Below are 19053 nucleotides of genomic sequence, written 5' to 3' on the forward strand. Positions count from 1 at the left end.
GTCACATAATTTTTTATTTGTATATTTTTTCTTACAATTTCTTTCTTTCTTCTATTTTCTATTCTATTCATTTAAATAAGTAGAGTATTTTTTGTATCTTTTGTTCCTTCATATCCTTGCCTATCCAAATAACACTTCTTTCTATTTTATTTATTTATTTTCTTGTTTTATCTCCTCTATTTCATTTTTTACTTAACTAGAATAAAATAAGTGTTGACTAATTAATTTGTTTCCAGAAGATGTTTATTTTGTGTTCTTAGCCCATGTACTAGTATTTTTTTTTCCTAGTCTTTGTTTGTGAAGTTTTACTTCTGATTCAATATGAAGTTTCTATGTTAACTAAAGCCTATATCTTTGCAATAAGCTATCATTTTTTAATTTAATATTTTTTATCTCTCTATCTGTTAGGTATATAATATAAAAGTCCTTACTAAAACTGTCCCGTGATTTTTTTCTCTAAATTTTTATTTATTTAAAACTCTTTAATTTTAAATCTTTTATTAGTAATTTTTATTTATTATATATATGTTTCGTCACTTTCATTTTTCAACATTTCAAATTTTAAGTTTTTGTTAATTTATTAATATTTATAACATTAAGAATTAAAAATTCTGAAAAAAATATTAAAACTTAAAAAGGTAGAAACATAAAAAGTCAACACAATGCACACGAAATAAATGAAATATAAATAAATTAAATAATTTAAAAGATACAATTTAGAAAAATGTCAAGTGGCTACTTCAATTAAAGCACTTTAACATTATACATAAACATATATATAGATTCTTCATTTATATAATTTTGTTAAAAGAATGAAACTGCAAAAATTCTTGTTCATGTTTGGGAATTGCTAATATTTATGATGTACGTTTAACTTTTTATGGGTTCCCTCCGGTGTATACATTGTAGTTTGCAGCAAAATTCTTTTTCACTTATTGGAGGAATTATGAAACCCAAAGTTTAACTTTAACGTGTTTTTTCAAGTGTATGAATTATGAAATACTTACACTATATATAAGGTTTAAGTCTCAACGATCAGGTATATTAAATTATTAGCCTTTTTACAAAACAACGTTTCCAAAAGAACTTGTATTCTATCTAGATTCTCCAAACTCCGGTGCGTCATGTTGAGTTCATTACCTGGAAACTTCAAAGATCCACTACACATATTCCATAACACCCGAATAAAAAAGCAATATATTAGAATTTAGCACACAAATTTTATGCTATTGCTACTAAGCAAAAGCAGAGTTTCATTTGAACACCACCTGAACAACACCTGTACTGTACCTATGAAAAGTACTTATTTGTTAATACTGTATTCATTTATTAATGTTATCATGTTTTTCTGAGTGATAGTTAATTAACTTTTTTTTTTTAAAAAAAAAGAGTGCTATAGTTAACTGATCGATTAACCGATAACATAATAGATAGATTTTAGATACAAATAGCAATCCTCTCTCTCAAGTTAACTACATTACATTTTGCAGCTAGCTATACAATTTCAACAACCATATAGCAACATACATACATGATGTTTAAGTTCAATAAAACAAAGTAAAGAAAATAAAATGAGGATCGTCCACTTCTGCCGTTTCTTCATTTGTGGCCCCACACTCTTCTTTTTTTCCAACTTGTAACACCTTAAAGTTAACATGATAATGTACATGCAATATCCTTTCTCTTATAACAAGTATCTAGGCATTAGATTGCCTTTTCTTCTTCTTCTTGTCATTTCATCCTATTCAAACTTCGATCTTAAACATGGTAGTCCATAGTCACCAGATCTTTTACTAACTTTTTGCGTATCATATTCAAACTAGCTACACCCACCACCACTACAATTGATCTATATATCTAATATACTATTTTACTATGAACCAAAAGAATAAATACTTTAAAGAAGAGTTTAATTTAGTGTAAAATATATTTTTTACATCGACATCCAATAAAAAATTATTTTATCATCACGTCATATTAAGAAAATGGCGTGATAACATAATTAAATCTTATTGAATGTTCTATGTAAAAATGTCTTACAGTTACAACAGGGTATATAAATTAAACTCTTCGCATTGCACTACTTTCTGGATCATGCCGTCCCTCTAGCATTCACTGTGTGGCAGTTCTTCCCTATACCCAAAAGCTTGCCAGTGTCTTTTGTTGGAGAGAGGAACTCCACATCCAGATTCATACACTGAACATCAAATAACTTATCCATACTTGGCCAAATTCCAGATTGGAATCTAACCTTAACACCCAAGACCACCATGTTGAAGTTAACCACCCCTTTGGTCCAGTTCTTAAACAAAACATCAGGAACCACCTTCTGGCGTGAATCCCTCACTTCCATGTCAACCTTCACACTCTTGTTGGTAAACTTCTCCATGAACACGGTTTGTTGTTGCTGTTGCACCGCAGCCATGGAGTGCCACTCCTCGCCATAAAGCCGTAACGTGTGGGCACGGTGAAGCACCACTTGTGCTTTGATCTTGTTTGGGTTTGTTATGGTTAGTCCAACCTCGTACTTTCCTCGTACCTGCGAATCTGAGAGGGCGAAGTTGGTCACGGAAAGTGATGTCAACCGAAAACCAGGGTCATGCGGATGCATGGCAAGCCATGCTATGCTGATGATGGCCATGATGATAACAAAGATGGAGACCAACACCAATGTTAGTCTGCGGAAAAAGGAGTTGCCACAGCACCTTGTTGTCGGGGTGTTGTTAGTTGGAGTCATTTGATTTGGATTTTGGTAGAAGGGTTTGTCTAATCAATGATGAAATTTTGGAAGGTGCAGTTTTGGCTCGGTGCTGTTGTGAATGAAGGTGAAGCTGTTGTTGTGATCATGAAATAGAAAAAAAAAAAAAAGGAGTATATGAGGAATGAAAAAAACGTAAAAAAAAAACATATATGGACAGTAAAACGCGTGCGATCTTTATATAGCAAAATACTACGTATAATCAATAAGGAAGAGGAAGGTTCCACGATGCTTCTAGGAAATGAGGGAATCTAGGAAACTACGCGGAAATGAGGGAATAAAAGCTATAAACCTAATTTATGCAAGGTCAACAATTCTGTTAATAACTAATTAAGTAGTTTTTGATGATGACATGACATTCCAATTTGTCTCCAATCCAGCATATGAAGATTCTTTATCTGAGTGCTAATTGAAGTATGCTTTCTATTTCTGGTTGATAAGTAAACCCTTTTTATGGTTTTTTGCTTTGCTCAATTTAATCATAGCAACACTTTGGTACAACAAATTAAACAACTATGCCGGGGCACGGAATGTCCATACAATTGATCGTAATTTGATGTTATTATTTTGTATGGTCACTATTTACAACAGCATAAAAGCACTGAAAGAATTACAATAATGAAAGAAGGGACAAAGCCATTATGTTCTCTTATGAATTCAAGTAGTACTTGAATAACTATTTAAGAGCAAATTTTCAAATATATAAAATACAAGTGAAACTTGTCACATAAGAATTGAGATACCTCATCATGAAGAGTGTCCCCCACTTTCCTCAGACATCATTCCTTTGAGACTCTTGGCTAACCAAATGGCTGTCTCCCTTGGGGAGACCTTGTCTTTCCCAAAGGGCTTCAGAACAACTTGAAGTTCCTCCAATCTATTTTGCTGCAGCAACTCTGCAGACAACTCCAAGAGTTCTTCAAGTGCCTCTGCTCTCTGCCTGAAAGATTTCACATCCAATGTTTCCTTTGCCGCCGGTGGTTTCTCTTCATTCATGGGAGTGTTGCATTTACTGAGCTCTGCAGAATCAGGTTCTGAAACTATAGGAGAAGGGTTACTCACATCTTGCTCCTTAAGACCAGGATGATCAGAAATGCTTGATTTCATGCTCGAAGCATCAGAGAAACTTGAAGATTTAAGGATTGGAGGAGTGTTCAAGTTCTTCATTTGCAGCTGATCAGAAATGTCTGATTTCAAGCTTGCAGCATCAGAGCAAGTTGAAGATTTGTGGGTGGTCAAAGGAGAGGTTATGTTCCTCATTTCCAAATCATCCCTCACAACATTGATGAACTTACCAACATCTACATTTTGAACTCCCATCTCCACAGATTCCTTAACTGGTTGCTCGCTTCCAACACGGTAACTACTGTGGCGTATGACATGGATAACATCATCAAAGGCTGGAGGAAGATGGCCAGTATCGTGCCTTTCTTGTGCTGGATTCTGCAGCAAAGTTACTTTCTCGTGCAAAACTTTCTGGCTTGATAATTTGTTAGTGGTAACCACAGGAACAGTTTCAGCCGCCGGTTTCTGGCTTGATAATTTAGTAGTGGCAACCACAGGAACAGTTTCAGCTGCCGGTGACAGTCGCTCCCTCACTGTGAATTTGTCATCACCTGGGGACTTACATCCAAGTGCTGGCTGGCTAACTATATCTGGTTCACTTACTGGACTAACTTCTACATGAACAGACTTTTCTCCAGAACTTGGAGGTGCTTGTTTGGGAGACTTGATCATAGGCATTTCCTTGGAAATATATTGAAAATCTTTGATTTCTTTAGGAGACTTGGTTAAAAGAATTTCCTTGGTTATATCTTGAAATTCTTTGATTTCTTTGGTGGCTCCAGCAGAGGGGTCTACAGATCTCTTATCACAGCTAGTGGTAGTAGATATAGTTGTCTGGTTTATGACAAGATCACATTCTGAAGCAAGTGTTACCTTGGAATCCTCAACACGGTGATCTTGAGTTAAACTGGAACTCAATTTCTCATTACTACTTATGGTATTCTGAAAATTCATGGTAACCTCACAGGTTTCTTTAGGCACTTTTTCAGCCATCTTACAATGTGCACAAGTTGTAGGTGGGCTCCTATCAGGACATGTTTCAACACCTACAATGTGGTTTACTTTCTCATGATTAGGAAGCATCTGCTCTCTCATGTCAATGAAAGTTTTTGCATCATCAGCAAGTTCACATCCTTTGATAGAAACTGAAGATGAGGCAGAATTGCTGCTGTCTGTTTGCATTCCTTTGGAACTTCTTTCAAAAGCCTTCTGAGGCTCTCTAGTAACTTGTCTTGAAATATGTGGTACATTGCCATTGGCCAATTGACAAGGGCTCATCTCAGGTTCCTGGATTATTTTATTTGAGCCTAGCTTCCCAGTATCATTTGCTGCATTTGGAACATCAATTCCAGCCAGCCTCATTCTTCCAGAAAATGAAGGTCTTCTAAGTGAGCTTGGAGGAGTCCTTTGCCTTGGCTTGGGAGAAAATCCATCTCCTTCTACTTGTTTGGCAAGTGCAGATGGTGGAGTCAAATCATGTCTAGCTTTAACTTTTGGTGAGGCTTCTGTCATCAGAATCTGCCAGCATATAGGAATAAAATACCAGAAAATCAGAAATAAATTTCAATGTCTTGAGGAAATCTATAGAAAGAGATGGCGACATAGATAATTTCAAATGATAATGTACCTGATGCTTTGGATAATGTGAACCCATCATTCTTTTTGCAGGGTCAGGACTTGCCCTTGCAAGTGCAGCAGGTGATTCTAAATTAGGCTTCATACTAGGAGCAATAAAAGTAGGCTTAGGCAATTTAGACAATGTCTCTGTGTTTATTTTTTGCGTTGATATGCCTCCAGGCTTTATGCGGTTGCCTCTCATTGGAGAAGTTGCTTCTCTAACTTTTCCTTCCTTCAATGCCATCATTATATTTCTAATTGTTTTTGGCTGCTTAGATTCAACATTAGAATGGTGTTCATTATTAGATGGTTTCATCACCTCTTGCTCAGCTGTTTTGGCATTAGCATTACTAGAGCCACTTTCATCCTCTGAGCCATCATCATCAATTGATATTTGATCCGTCTCAATGGCTTTGTTATAACACTTCGGTCCTGCTGGTGCAATTTTTTTCTCATTTGACATCAAACTATCTTTGTCACTACTTGAACTATTACTGTTTTGACTTTCAGCCATATTTTTTGGATGATTATTGACAGCAGAAATTGGTTTTTCAGGAGAACAGGAGGTTGGAGGACTGAAAGATGGACGATATTGATCCAAGTAAGGCTGCAAATAAGGGTGCTTTAACACCTCAGATGCCTGTGAAAATTTAAAGTGAGGATATTTAGGAAAAGCAATGATAGTAAACCATTTCCACATTGGAAATAAATTTATTCTCAACAGTGGCTTACTGTTGGCCGATGCTCAGGATTTTTTCTTAGCATGCCCTTTATCAGTGTTTTCCTGTAGTTATAGTAGTCAACAACTTCGATACTTAGCAGAGAGGAAAAAAAAAAGATGTTGAACAATTAAACAAGTAGCAGGTATCTCACTGTCATAAACCTGATTTCATCAGAAAGGGTAGTATACAAAGGAATATTAATCTTAACAGAAGCATATAGAAACTTACAAGGAAGGGGAATAACATGGAGGCAAAGGGCCAATGGATGAACGATTTATCTTGCTTATCAGTCCTGCCATATCCTGAAACATATGATTCATTATGCCATCTCATCGTTAAAACCCAAGAAATAAACCACGGTGAAATACCTCCACATACATATAACATAAATATCTATATCTACTGCAGAGAATCACATGAAGCATATTCCACTAACAAGCAAACATGACCTAGAAACTATATATAGTTAAGCCAAGAGGCTCTCCCACCTAGTGGACTAGTCTTTTGGGTTGGGTTCTCCTCATTTGCTTAAGTCCTAACTGAAACTATATGTCTCGGTAGTATTATTCCGCAAAACAAGCAGCAGTTAAGATAGTTTACAAAACAAGCTTAAACTTAGAACTCCAGCACATATATGGGGATAACAAAACTAAAATATAAAACACAATGATGATCTGGTAGGTGGTGGCTTTGCAAACTCAGGTAGAAGTTTACTTGCCAATCTACTTCAATTTTACAAATTTACTGTTTTATTATTTCTAGATCATTTGTGCAAACTTATACCTTATTTTTCCTGTAATGCAAATGTAACTTTGCATATTCGATGCAGAGATGAGATATTATGTTCATATCTGACACGAGGGTATTACATTAAATGAATTTGCTAAAGATTGAATACTATTTATAACTATTTTAAAGTAAAAAATCAGAAGAAATCTTACAAAAGCTTTAAAAGCAGGGCGATGAGCAGCCATCTCGTATATACAGCACCCTGAACAAGTAAAATTCATTTTAGCTGCAGCAAAACCAAATCTGCAAGTATTAGATACTTGGTTATAACATACATACCTAGTGACCAAATATCAGATTTGAATCCATATGGAATATCAGCAAGCAGTTCAGGGCACATGTAATTAGGAGTTCCTACCACCTGCATAGAAACATTTACAGCAATTATTAATCCCATATGTGGTGACTATGTATTTGTCTATGAATGTTACGCTAATCATATGGATTAAAAAATTGGAAGCAATATCATATTTCAAACCTCTAGAAACTAGACATTATTAAAATATGGCGAGCTTCTAGTTTCTATATAAAAAATAAATGAGTTGTAAGGCGTGAAGGAACAAATAAATTTAATAGTAGGATAATTTTAACTAAACATAGTTGGGATGATATTATTAGTCCTTGGCTTGGCCAATAGTGGAAAAACTCAGTTAGCAACTAATAATGCTGAAGCTTATGGTTCTCATGAACAGATAAAGTTTTAGGGAACAAAAACTAGGAAATGTCCAAAAACACTATTTATGACTATATGTGAATTAGAATTGATTTCTTCTTACTATATCTCTACATGTCCACTCAAAACCTAGAAAGAAAGAGTTATGGTTTAAAGATGAAAACTCTTAATCTGTAACTCTGCAGAATGCATCAGTGCTAGAAACTTGATAGAAAAAAGTTTAGCATGGATCGTTAGGTCTTTTAAGCAAAAAGAAGACAAAGGAGAAAGCAACATGTTCCCAAAGTTACACATACCGAAGATGCCAAATCATCTGCTTTTAGTGTCTTAGCAAGCCCGAAATCCCCTATATGTCAGAAAAATACAGACAAATTCAGAATGAAGACTAAGAAATCTATCTCCAATCTCCAATATAATCAAAGACAGTAGGTGAACTCACCTAGGCGAACATCTCGATCTTTGGTAAGAAAGATGTTGGAACACTGTCAACAGAATCAACAAAATCAGACTTAATAAATTTCAAATGAAAGACAAGAATCATAGACCATATTACATATAGTTTAATTCATACAAGTATACCTTTAGGTCACGATGTAAAACAAAATTCGAATGCAGGTACTCTACTGCCAACAGTAATTGAGTGAACCATTTGCAGAGTTTCTGAGCAATTTCAACAATATCAATGTAAGTCACAAAATTTTTCAAAAATTAACTCAAGATGTGGCCATGTGGGAAAAGAATACACACACAACCCTGAGAAAAACATACCTCCTCAGGAAAGTAAGCACCATTTAATTTTTTCATCAATTCAGCCCTGTTGCAGATTTGTAGAGAAAATAAGTATAACAAAATTATAAATAACCTGTTGCAGATTGAGCATATAAAATTTATGAAGTTCCACATGGCACTGCTAGTTCATAGGTCTTATCATATACTCACATGTCTCCACCTTCACAGTATCCGGTGACAATGCAGACATAGCAACCCTGCAACAGTAGAATGTGCTTAGCAGAAAAGTAAACAGTCATTATTCTCACACTTCTAGTTCACAATAGAGATTGCAATACTGTAACTATTAACAATTAACTGAAAGAAACTAAGTCTATGATTACATTATACAAAAATTTTAAGGGTCTTCACCTTCTCAACCCATGCCTCCTTGAATTCCACAATGTAAGGGTGCTGGATTCGAGCAATAAGAGCCATCTACAATTAGCAACAAACAACAACAGTTAAATCCCCTCCACAAACAAGCAGATTCCAGGATTTTGATCCAAATCTACTAGCAGAGATAACCAAAAAGCACACGCAAGGCACGCAGACACACACGGAAAAAATAAACTCACTTCTTGATGAGCAGATCTTCTGCACCGTTCAGTCTGTCTTGCAAGCCTTATTTTTTTCAACACATATCTGCAACCCAATAAAACAAAGCTTCAGTCATCAAACTTACAAACCTACCCATCAACGAATTTCTCATGAACAAAAAAACGTAGCCCCATCAATGAAATACAAAAAGTGGTGACTATTACTTCTTCTTCTCAGCCTTGTGGTGAACAAGAATAGCCGCTCCAAATGCTCCTCGACCGATCTGCTCCATGATCTCATACTGATCCATCCGAGACTCCATTGCTCTCGATCCACCAACACTCAATTCCTCAACCCCCAAAACAAAACAAACAAAAACAAGAAAACCAACAAAAACCAATAACTAGCTCACACCATTTTCCCACTTCCCAAGTCTCAAAATGAAACCATAGTTCAAGCCATAGTTCTTTTTCGTCCAATGTTGCAATAACCTTGTTCTACATTGTTTCCTCAATAGATTAGAATCATATGCAACCCAAACACCATGTGGGTTTCTTCTTATCCTTCTCTCCACTCTGCTATAGCTTCATTCCATTGACCCTCATTAGTCCCATGACAACAACACTGGGCAATAATAGCATAACCATGATGGCTTTTCACAGAATTTGCAAAGAAGAAGATTGAAAGTCTCAACCTTTGTTCCCAAGTTGAAGGAAGAAAAACAAAGTACAACACAAACACATACACTCTCTCTCTCTCTCTCTAACTAACGTCACAACTGAATTGAAGAGTTTGAAGACACACTCACACGCACTCTTTCTAACTATGTCACAAATTGAATTGAAGACTTTGAAGAGAGAGAGAGAAGAGGGTGCTTATGGGTGTGCTTGGTTATTCGCCGACAGACACAGCTGGTCTACCTGGTTCCAAGCTTTCAATTTTTGTTCGTTTATTTAGATTGATGTTTTTTTTAAGAAAAATAATTTATTTATTTATTTATTTTTCATTTTTTTTCTTCTTCTTCTTCCTTTAAGACTCGGTGTCCACTAATGGATATACAAAGGGTGTCACCTTCGTGGGCGAAGTGCCATCAGTTATCCATTGCCATAACGAGACACACTTCAAACATCACCAACGGTTTGATGTTTGAAGTTCTAATGTTTGTGCCATAATTAGTATTGGGAGTCCATCAAGTTAACCAGGTAATTTTGGAACTATATTTAAAGGATAATGTGATTTGTAAACGGAAACGTTTGTTATTTGAAAAAACAAATTATATATATATATTACACGGTAAATTATAAATTATTATGTATGATATTTTTTAAAATTTTCATACTGATAATTATATTAAAAATTATTTATTATAACTTCTAATTGATGAATTGATAATATGTTTCTTTTACTCATGCTATTAGTCTCAAGTATTGTCGATTTCTTGAGGGATTATTCTTTATTGAGAAAGTTTAAATTTTATTTAAAAAATTTGAGCTCAATTTTATTTGAATCAATGACATATTATACAATACATCAAGTTGTATAAAAATTAAACTCTAAAAATAATTTATATTTTCATGATGGTTGGCGTTATTCTTGTTATATTAATGCTATGATTGCATCTTCAATCCTTTCTGATCTGGTTGGATGTACCCCAATAAGTCTAATATTGAAACACAAGCCATGCAAACTAAGTTTGATGCATTTTAAAAAAAAATATTAATTGCTTGGTCTTGATTAATAGGGAAAGCTTCGTTTATCTCCAAAATCCATATAAATAAATAATAGGTTAAATTAGTAATTTGTTCCCTATAATTTCATGATTAGTATTTTAATTTTTTTAAATTGATTTTTTTTGTCTTTATAATTTATATTTTAATTTTTTTTTAGACCCTATAGTTTAAAAGTGATTTTTTTAGTCTTTATAATTTAAAAGTGATATTTTTAGTCCCTATAATTTGTATTTTAATTATTTTTTAGTCTTTATTACAAAAATAAATATAAAAATAATTAGTTACAAATTAATTATAAATTATTTTATTATAAATTAGTTACGATAATAATATTACTCATATATTAATGATAAGGAGTAAAAAGAAATTAAAATATAAAATATAGAGACTAAAAAACTATCTTTAAATTATAGGAATTAAAAAAATATAAATTATAAAGACTAGAAAAATCAATTTCAAACTACAGGAAAAAAAAATTAAAAAATCAAAATATAAACTATAAAGATTAAAAAATTTAAGAGAACAAACACTTGAATCACTGAACATACATATGATTATTGACGATAAAAAAAACCATCCCTTCACAGCTTTAATAATCTTTATTGGAAAGGGGGTATATTTTCAATAATATCACAGGATGGGTTGATGTCTTTATTTAACAGAAAAAGAAAACATGACACGAAAAAAATTATGTTTTGTAAGAATTTAGTACTTTTCAACATTTCCTTTTAACAAAAGACAGATGAAAGTAAACAAAAAGAAAGAACATATATAGATTATGAAAAATAATGATGGTCTAGAGTGAAAGTAACTGTACGAAGCAATTTAAAATGTCACTTGTTTTGCTGGACATTGTGGGTTGTCAATACTATATATTAACTATTAGAAGTTTGTTAAATAAGTTTCAACCCATAACAATGATGGTAATAATAATAAAGAAAGTAGCAGATGCATTTATGTTAATATACATAATAATTCTCTCTTACTATAATGAAGATTTTTAAAAGCAAAAATGTGTATCAAATTACAGTTAAAATTATTTACTGTTGCACACTTATTAAATTAATTATCATGGTTTTTCGATAGCTATCATTGCTTATTTTTATTGTATTTTCTCTAAAAAGCCAGCTTATATATATATATATATATATATATATATATATATATATATATATATATATATAATGTACAAATTATGTAATTACTGGTATATGATAGAAGTGTAATTTTAAATTGAGAGTCATATACATTAGTTAAGGTCTGCAATAAGTAGCTACTGAATTAGTTGACACCTATGGTACGGTGTTTAAATATTAGTAAATCAGATGCCAAAAAAATAACTATTACAGTATATCAGTATTTTAACCCTTTTCATTAATAAGATGTATTTAATATTTTAAATTATTATTTTTAGAATATTCGTTAACATATAAAAAATGGAAGAATAATATTAAAAAAATTATTTTGATTGAGAAATTTGGAGAAGTTAAAATATCTATAAAAGAAACTACTATAATGTTCTGCAATTTATTTCATTTCCTATAATTAAGCTTAAATAAACAAAAATTCCAAATCGCAACTCCCTTTTAGGCTTTTAGCATAGTATAAAGTACATGTTTCTATTGTTTAGCTTTTTATTTAAGTTTTGGTAGAACATGAATTCAGAATTATAAGGAATAAAATTCTTTTGTCAAAAACAAACAAACACAAAAAAGAACAAAACATTATTAAATAAATCAAAAGTTAATCATGGTTTTTGAATAACTATTTTTAATATTTTATATTTGAAAAATATAAGGGAATGAATTAGTTCTTTAGGTTCAATTAATAAGAGAATATTTCTATAAAATAAAAAGCAATACCAATTAACTGAGAATAGCATGAATATGGAAAATCAATTAATAAAGGATAAAGAAGGAAAATATGTGAACAATTGATTTGTTCTAGTTCGGTGATGAGTGTGATATAAGTGAAGTTGAGCAAGATATTTTAGTTTTTAGTTTTTTTTATTAGTTGAAAATTTTGTATAATTGTTGGGTAAATAAGTTTTTTTTTAAATAACTTTTAGTGTTTTTAAAATATTACTTGAACTAACATCTTTTAAAATATTAGTTTTTAATTTTTTTTATATTTTCTTTCATTTTTATTCTTGATATATTTGTCCAATTTTTTTATTCTCCTTTTTAAATAAATCATGATTTTATTATTTTTGTCATTTTATATTTCAACTAGCTTTTGGTTTTTTTAAGTTTAAAAACTTGTTTGATTATTCGGTAGACAAATTTTTTTAATAGCTTCTAGTGTTTTTTTAAAATGTTACTTAAAGTAATGCATTTTAAAACACTAGCTTCTAACTTCTAGTTCTTTATATTTTTATCCTTAATACATTTATTCAAATTTTTTTTAAAATAAATCATGATTTTATTATTTTTCTATCATTTTATACTTTTCAGTTAATTTTATTAAACATTTATAATTTAATAAGTTAACTTTTCAACTTTTAACTATCAATTTTTAGCTTTCGTCTAACAAATAGCAAGTTGGCTTCCAACTATTTTTTTTTAGCTAATTTCATCGAACATAGCCATAATTTAATTAGTCAGCTTCTAGCTACTAATTAATTTTCCAACTTCTAACTAACTTATGTTGAATCTCAAAGTGATTATTTGAAATTTTTTCACTTCATCAATTTTTTTTACTTATAAGGACTTTAACAAACCTTCTACCTCAAACACAACACCACAAAAATCTCTCTCTATCTCTAATTTAAATCAAATAATTAATTTTAATCAAAACAAAGTTCCAAACAATAATGTTATTCAAAACTCTTTTTTTAAACTAAAAACAAGAATGCTCTCATATATATTTAAGCTACAACAATATTCTATTTCTATCTTTAAAGTAAATTTGTAAATATAGTTTTTGTTCTAAAGTAGTTTAAAAATTAAAAGTGTGGAATATTTGTGGGAGTAATTGGAACATTCAAGTAAAGTCTTCAAGAAATCTTTTAAGCTAAACTTAAACTTAATTATAAAGACTCAGACACTTGAGTCAGTAACCACTGGCCATAAAATGTAATGAAAACATTAATTAGAGTAAATGAAGAGATAAAGTCTTGTGTGTCTACCTTACATTGATGTACTTATATATATTTTAAAATAAATGTTACATAAAAAATAATTCGTAAGAACTCAAAAATAAAAAATTAATGATTAAATTATATTTTAATAAAAAAATATAATTTAAAATTTATTAATCAATTATTATAATTAACTTATATTTTAATAATTATAAACAAAAAGAGTGTAATTCAAATTATGTACATAAAACACTCGAAAAAAGTTTAAGGGTAAGGCAAATAGTCATATTTTCATAAACGCAGTGGAAATGAGAGAAAGATAAGTATAAGTAGCATATTTTCAAACACATTACTTTCAATACATATTTTCTTATTAAAATTTATTAGAATCTAGACAATCATGAAAGACTGTTATTAAACTTAATCAATTTTTTTCATTTAAATCCAATCCAAAATCATATTTAATTATGATATTTAGGTTTTTCTCCATTTATAGCCAACTTAATCCACCCGTGAAAGAGTTTGAGTGATGGAATTACAATTGATATCTAGGATCTTATATAGGATTCCTCTAATTACTGTATCGGTTTTACTAACAAGTATTTTTGAGATATTAGTTAAAAAATTAAAAAAAATATTTATTATAAAAATAAAAAATGTATAAAAAAGTTACCAACATCATAATTTTGTACCTTCAATAAAAAAAATTATTCTTTTAATTTCTTAATTAATACCTTAAACACATTAGTTAACATTTGCTATATTATATGGATGACAAATGCTAATTGATGGTCTAAGAATATTAATGAAGGAACTAAAAGGATAAAACAGAAATCATAAGAGAACGAACAAAATTTATGCAGCACAATTTTTTATATTTCAATAAAAAAAATTCTCATTTTAATTTTGTAACCAATACCTTTAATCATGTCCTATTGCCCGTTTGGTTGGAGAAAAGGAAATTAAGGAAAGAAGAAAATAAAATTCTAAAATTTAAATTGAAAAGAAAAAAATACAATTTTATTTTTAAAAATTAACTTTTCCTTTTATTTTTTTCTCATTTTATCTTTAACCAATGGGAAAAAAAATTCATAAGTAGTGTTTTCTTTATTCTTTATTTTCTTTTCTGTATGTATTAATAATATCAACAATTGATGCCGCCAAAAACCCACTATCTTAAAAATAGAGAAAATAAAGGAAAAGCACACCAAGTTCTAGGCAACTCTTTTTACCCATAGAGTGATTATTTATAGTTATTTACGATAAACCCGATGTTGCAGACAATGGAATTAACGAGAGATGCCCACGTTGGACCCAGGATTTACACGGAGCCCTATGAGTTGACAATGATACTTAATTACAATAGGAAGGAGCAGTGGAATAGGGTCAAAGAGAAGCAACCAAACAGAGCTCTGAGGTGATGAGTAAGAGTGCCATGGTTTCAGTGCCTTGTCTCACTAGTAATTAAGTAGAAATACCATGTGCATGTGTTAGCTTCTTCCTCTACGTCGATAGAGCATCATTCTCTGGACAAGCACATGCCATGCACATTATCATCATATCAACAAGGAAATAAACGACGCAGACACCTGATAAAAAAAGGGGGTCCTCTCCCATTATCATGCGTGCTCAAAGTTAGTGCCACTACATACACATACACCCTCACCAAAGGGACCATTTCATCTTCACTAACTTCAATAGTGTTCTTCCTCTATTTTACTATTTTTGTCACACACAAAAAAATTATACAACAAAATATAAGGTGGAATAATATTTATAATAAGTTATACTGACATGGTTGATATTTTTTGCCTTTTTAATTTTACATAGATATTTTTACAATTTATATAATAGCATAATATTATTTATTTTTTCTGATATAAGAGAAAGTTAATAATATATTTTTAACACACTTTTTAGAACACATATTTTATTATTGATTGTAATTTATTAAAAATCATATTGTAAGTTGATTTATGTTATGTTTATGTAAACAATCATAAGGTAATTTTAATACTTTATTATTATTATTATTATTATTATCATACTATTATTAGTTGAATTTATGGAAAACAAATCATTTGTAAATTTAATTATATTAATAATTATATAAAAATATAAATTTATTTAATCATATAATAACCCATCATTTGCTTTTTTTATACATGCAAATATCAATTACTTTTCTTACTGTAGTAGTTAAGGAATGAAAAGAATTTTTTATTTATTAATATACGTAAAATTACATTTGTTATGATTAAGATAACTATATTATTATTATTTGTTATGGAGAGACCTTTGTCTAATTTTCCTTGATTAATCAAAATTAAAGTAGTACACAGTCAAAGAAAACGTGAAAAATCTCTGGATTATTTAGCTATTCAAGGTTGGTCACAAGTTGATACTATAAGAAGGGTAGCGAGAAAAAGGTGTGGCTTTATTTTCCATGTCGCTTAGAATTAATTTGGGTTTATTTAGTGAGCATTATTAATTAATGTGGTGATTTGACAACACCATAGCAACTAACGAATCTCTGGTAAGTGTAAAATTTGAACAGTTGTTGTTGCTCAATCATGTTCCACAAAAAAATTGGCATTGATAACTAGTCTAAATCCAGTTGGCACATAATGAGGAGTATATGATAGTTAGGCTTATCTCAAATCCAATTTCATCTAAATAGTGTTATTTGATTATTAAAGCCTACAATTAACATTCTCTTGTTGAATCTTTGCCTACGCTTTTGTTTTATTATTTTTATTTAACTTAAGACAATGACAAACAACCAATCTTCACCTAAAACGACTATCCTTTGTGTGTGGAGAAATTATGCTTTTACACTGAGTGTTATCCATTAGTATTTAATGTGTTATACTTGAAGGGGGAGCCAAAACATACGAAAAAAATAAATTGAAATATGATGAGATGTGAAAGGGGATATAAAAAATTGAGTGAGTAACAAAAATCCATGTATGTCTTACAGTCATACAACCCCCAAGCAAAAATTCCATTATGATAGATATTCTTGGATGCCAAGAGTGGAACGTTTATTATGATAGATATTCTTGGATGCCAAGAGTGGAACGTTTATCTAGGTGATCCAATGTCCTCATCAAATAACTCTTCAGAATCTTAAATTATCCGTAATTTTTAAATTTTATAATATGCCCTTATAAACTTTAGTCTCTTTAAAATATACTTTATCTATCCCTTTGTTGATTATATTTCTTCCAACTTGTAACAAAACCAAGTTCACGACCAATGTGTCATTGATCTGACTGAAAATAGACTCAGTCATAGACAACCAGTTTTTAAGTAAAACTAATTTTAAAATCAGTTTTGAACCAATTTAAAATTTTATTTTTTATGGAAAAATGAATTTAGAAATGGTTTTTAGTCATAATATTAGTTTTAAAACAATTTTTTAACCAAACCATTTGTTAAAACATAATCACTTTGATTTAAATATCAGATTTAATTTTAAAAATATAATTTGGTTCAAATTAATGTTTTGATTTGCTTTAACATAGGTTTCTTTCAAATCCTTACCGTCGAGACGAAGCAAATTAAAAATGCCTACTCTTTCTTTTTTCCTCTTCTTATTTTAGGTTGTCAGAGCTGTTGATATCATGATATATTGCAAGTGTCGAACAAATTGATGGCTAAACTGAAGAGAAGCCAAAAATAAATAAATAAAAGCACGTGAGAAGGGTGAGAGAGAGAGAAAAATATGAAAGTATAAAACAATTAATACATAGGACAAGTTGGCAGCCAAAAAAGATGTACATGCACATTCTCATGTTGTATTTACTCCCATTATGAAGCTAGCTGAATATTCGGGCACGTTACATTTTCATTCTAGCTACTGTATAATTTATTAGTATGTTAAAAAGTGAGGAAGTTCACTTTAGATAGTAATAAAGTCTAATAATTGTTTATTGTAGAAAATAACAGTTATGAATAGTGATAAAATCAAAGAATTATAACAATATAAGCTTAAATATAATTTTAATAGCTAATTTCTTAATTAATTGTTATTATTATACTTTATCCCTCTAAAATAATTTGTTTCATTTTAGACGAGTTAAATCCTAATAGGTTATATTATTTTTATTGAAGAATCTAATTTTCATGTTCTCTAAAAAATATAATTTTTTTTATACAAATGACCAATAAAATTTACCATAAATATAATTTTTAAAATAATTATTATATATTCAATACCATACATGCTTATTTATTAAATGTTGTTAGCATATTTAAATTAAATTATACAATAATTTTTTATCAGATAATATTTCAAAATTCATTATTAAGTTAAAATTTTTATCATATAAATTACAATAAATAATTAATAGATTACATAAGTTTGTTAAATTTTATTATAAGAACTATATATCGTTAATAAAGTTTTTTGATTAATTCACAGCATAAAAAATTTTATGCAGATAGTACATGTCAATTAAATTCTATAAATTATATTTATAACATTTTATATTACTTCATAATTATATATATATATATATATATAATATTAACATACCATATTTTTAAAAATATAAAAATAAAAACCTTTTAATTATATTTTTATAGTTATTCAATTTTAACAAAATAAGTTATAATCATCATTGAGCATGCACGCTGAATAAAGTCGTATATAATTATTCCAACTTAACGAATAGTATTAAGGTTGAGTCATGAGTATATGATATTTTTAAAATCTCAAAAAGAAAACGTGCTTATAATGGTTTTACACAACTTCAACACAATTATCATACCAAAATTAAGATACAATCAAGATTAATATATATAATTAATTTAGCAAATTAATAGATAAAAATTACCATTCATATAATTCGTTGATGTGAGTACAATACACAATTATCCTTATATCAGTAAATAATTTTATTTTTTTTAGGATATACTTCACAAAGAGGTTACATGATATGATATATCTGTTTGTTTTTTTTTAAAGAGAATATGATACTTCAATAAGTTGCAATCACCATGTATATATCACCCTATGTCTTGGAAGGGACAGAATTTGTTTGCAAGAAAACGCATAAAAATATAATATGCTTTAAAATAAATTGATATACTTTTGACATAGTAATTGACTTCCAAACTACACTACAAAATTTCACCCCAATATCCTTACCTATATCAACTGCTGTCTGCTGTGGTTATTCTCTTTATAAGCAGTCGAATTTGAGTCCTACATTATTAAATAGAAAAATCTTATCACTCATATAGTTTATCTTATATATTTGATTGGAGCAAGATTACTTTCTGTCCTGTATATCTGAGGTAAGTTT

General features: G+C 29.9%; 2 protein-coding genes across 2 annotated transcripts; both read right to left on the reverse strand.

Annotated features, from left to right (window-relative positions):
- Window positions 1-1442: 1442 nt before the first annotated feature.
- LOC114379916 lies at window positions 1443-3626 on the reverse strand. Its single transcript, XM_028338737.1, has 2 exons — window positions 3502-3626; window positions 1443-2831 (listed from the first exon to the last, which is right to left on the reverse strand). Exon 2 carries the CDS (start codon window positions 2735-2737, stop codon window positions 2093-2095), a length of 645 nt encoding a protein of 214 aa, XP_028194538.1. The 5' UTR covers window positions 2738-2831; window positions 3502-3626; the 3' UTR covers window positions 1443-2092.
- LOC114379915 (serine/threonine-protein kinase Nek5-like) lies at window positions 3264-9866 on the reverse strand. The gene is made up of 14 exons (XM_028338736.1): window positions 9157-9866; window positions 8971-9037; window positions 8765-8830; window positions 8564-8610; window positions 8393-8438; window positions 8204-8284; window positions 8064-8106; window positions 7921-7970; window positions 7231-7312; window positions 7104-7153; window positions 6391-6464; window positions 6173-6224; window positions 5451-6080; window positions 3264-5341 (listed from the first exon to the last, which is right to left on the reverse strand). Exons 1-14 carry the CDS (start codon window positions 9252-9254, stop codon window positions 3506-3508), a joined length of 3222 nt encoding a protein of 1073 aa, XP_028194537.1. The 5' UTR covers window positions 9255-9866; the 3' UTR covers window positions 3264-3505.
- Between the last annotated feature and the right edge of the window lie 9187 nt (window positions 9867-19053).

The sequence above is a fragment of the Glycine soja genome, chromosome 12 (genome assembly GCF_004193775.1).
Source record: "Glycine soja cultivar W05 chromosome 12, ASM419377v2, whole genome shotgun sequence".
Lineage (NCBI taxonomy): Eukaryota > Viridiplantae > Streptophyta > Magnoliopsida > Fabales > Fabaceae > Glycine > Glycine soja.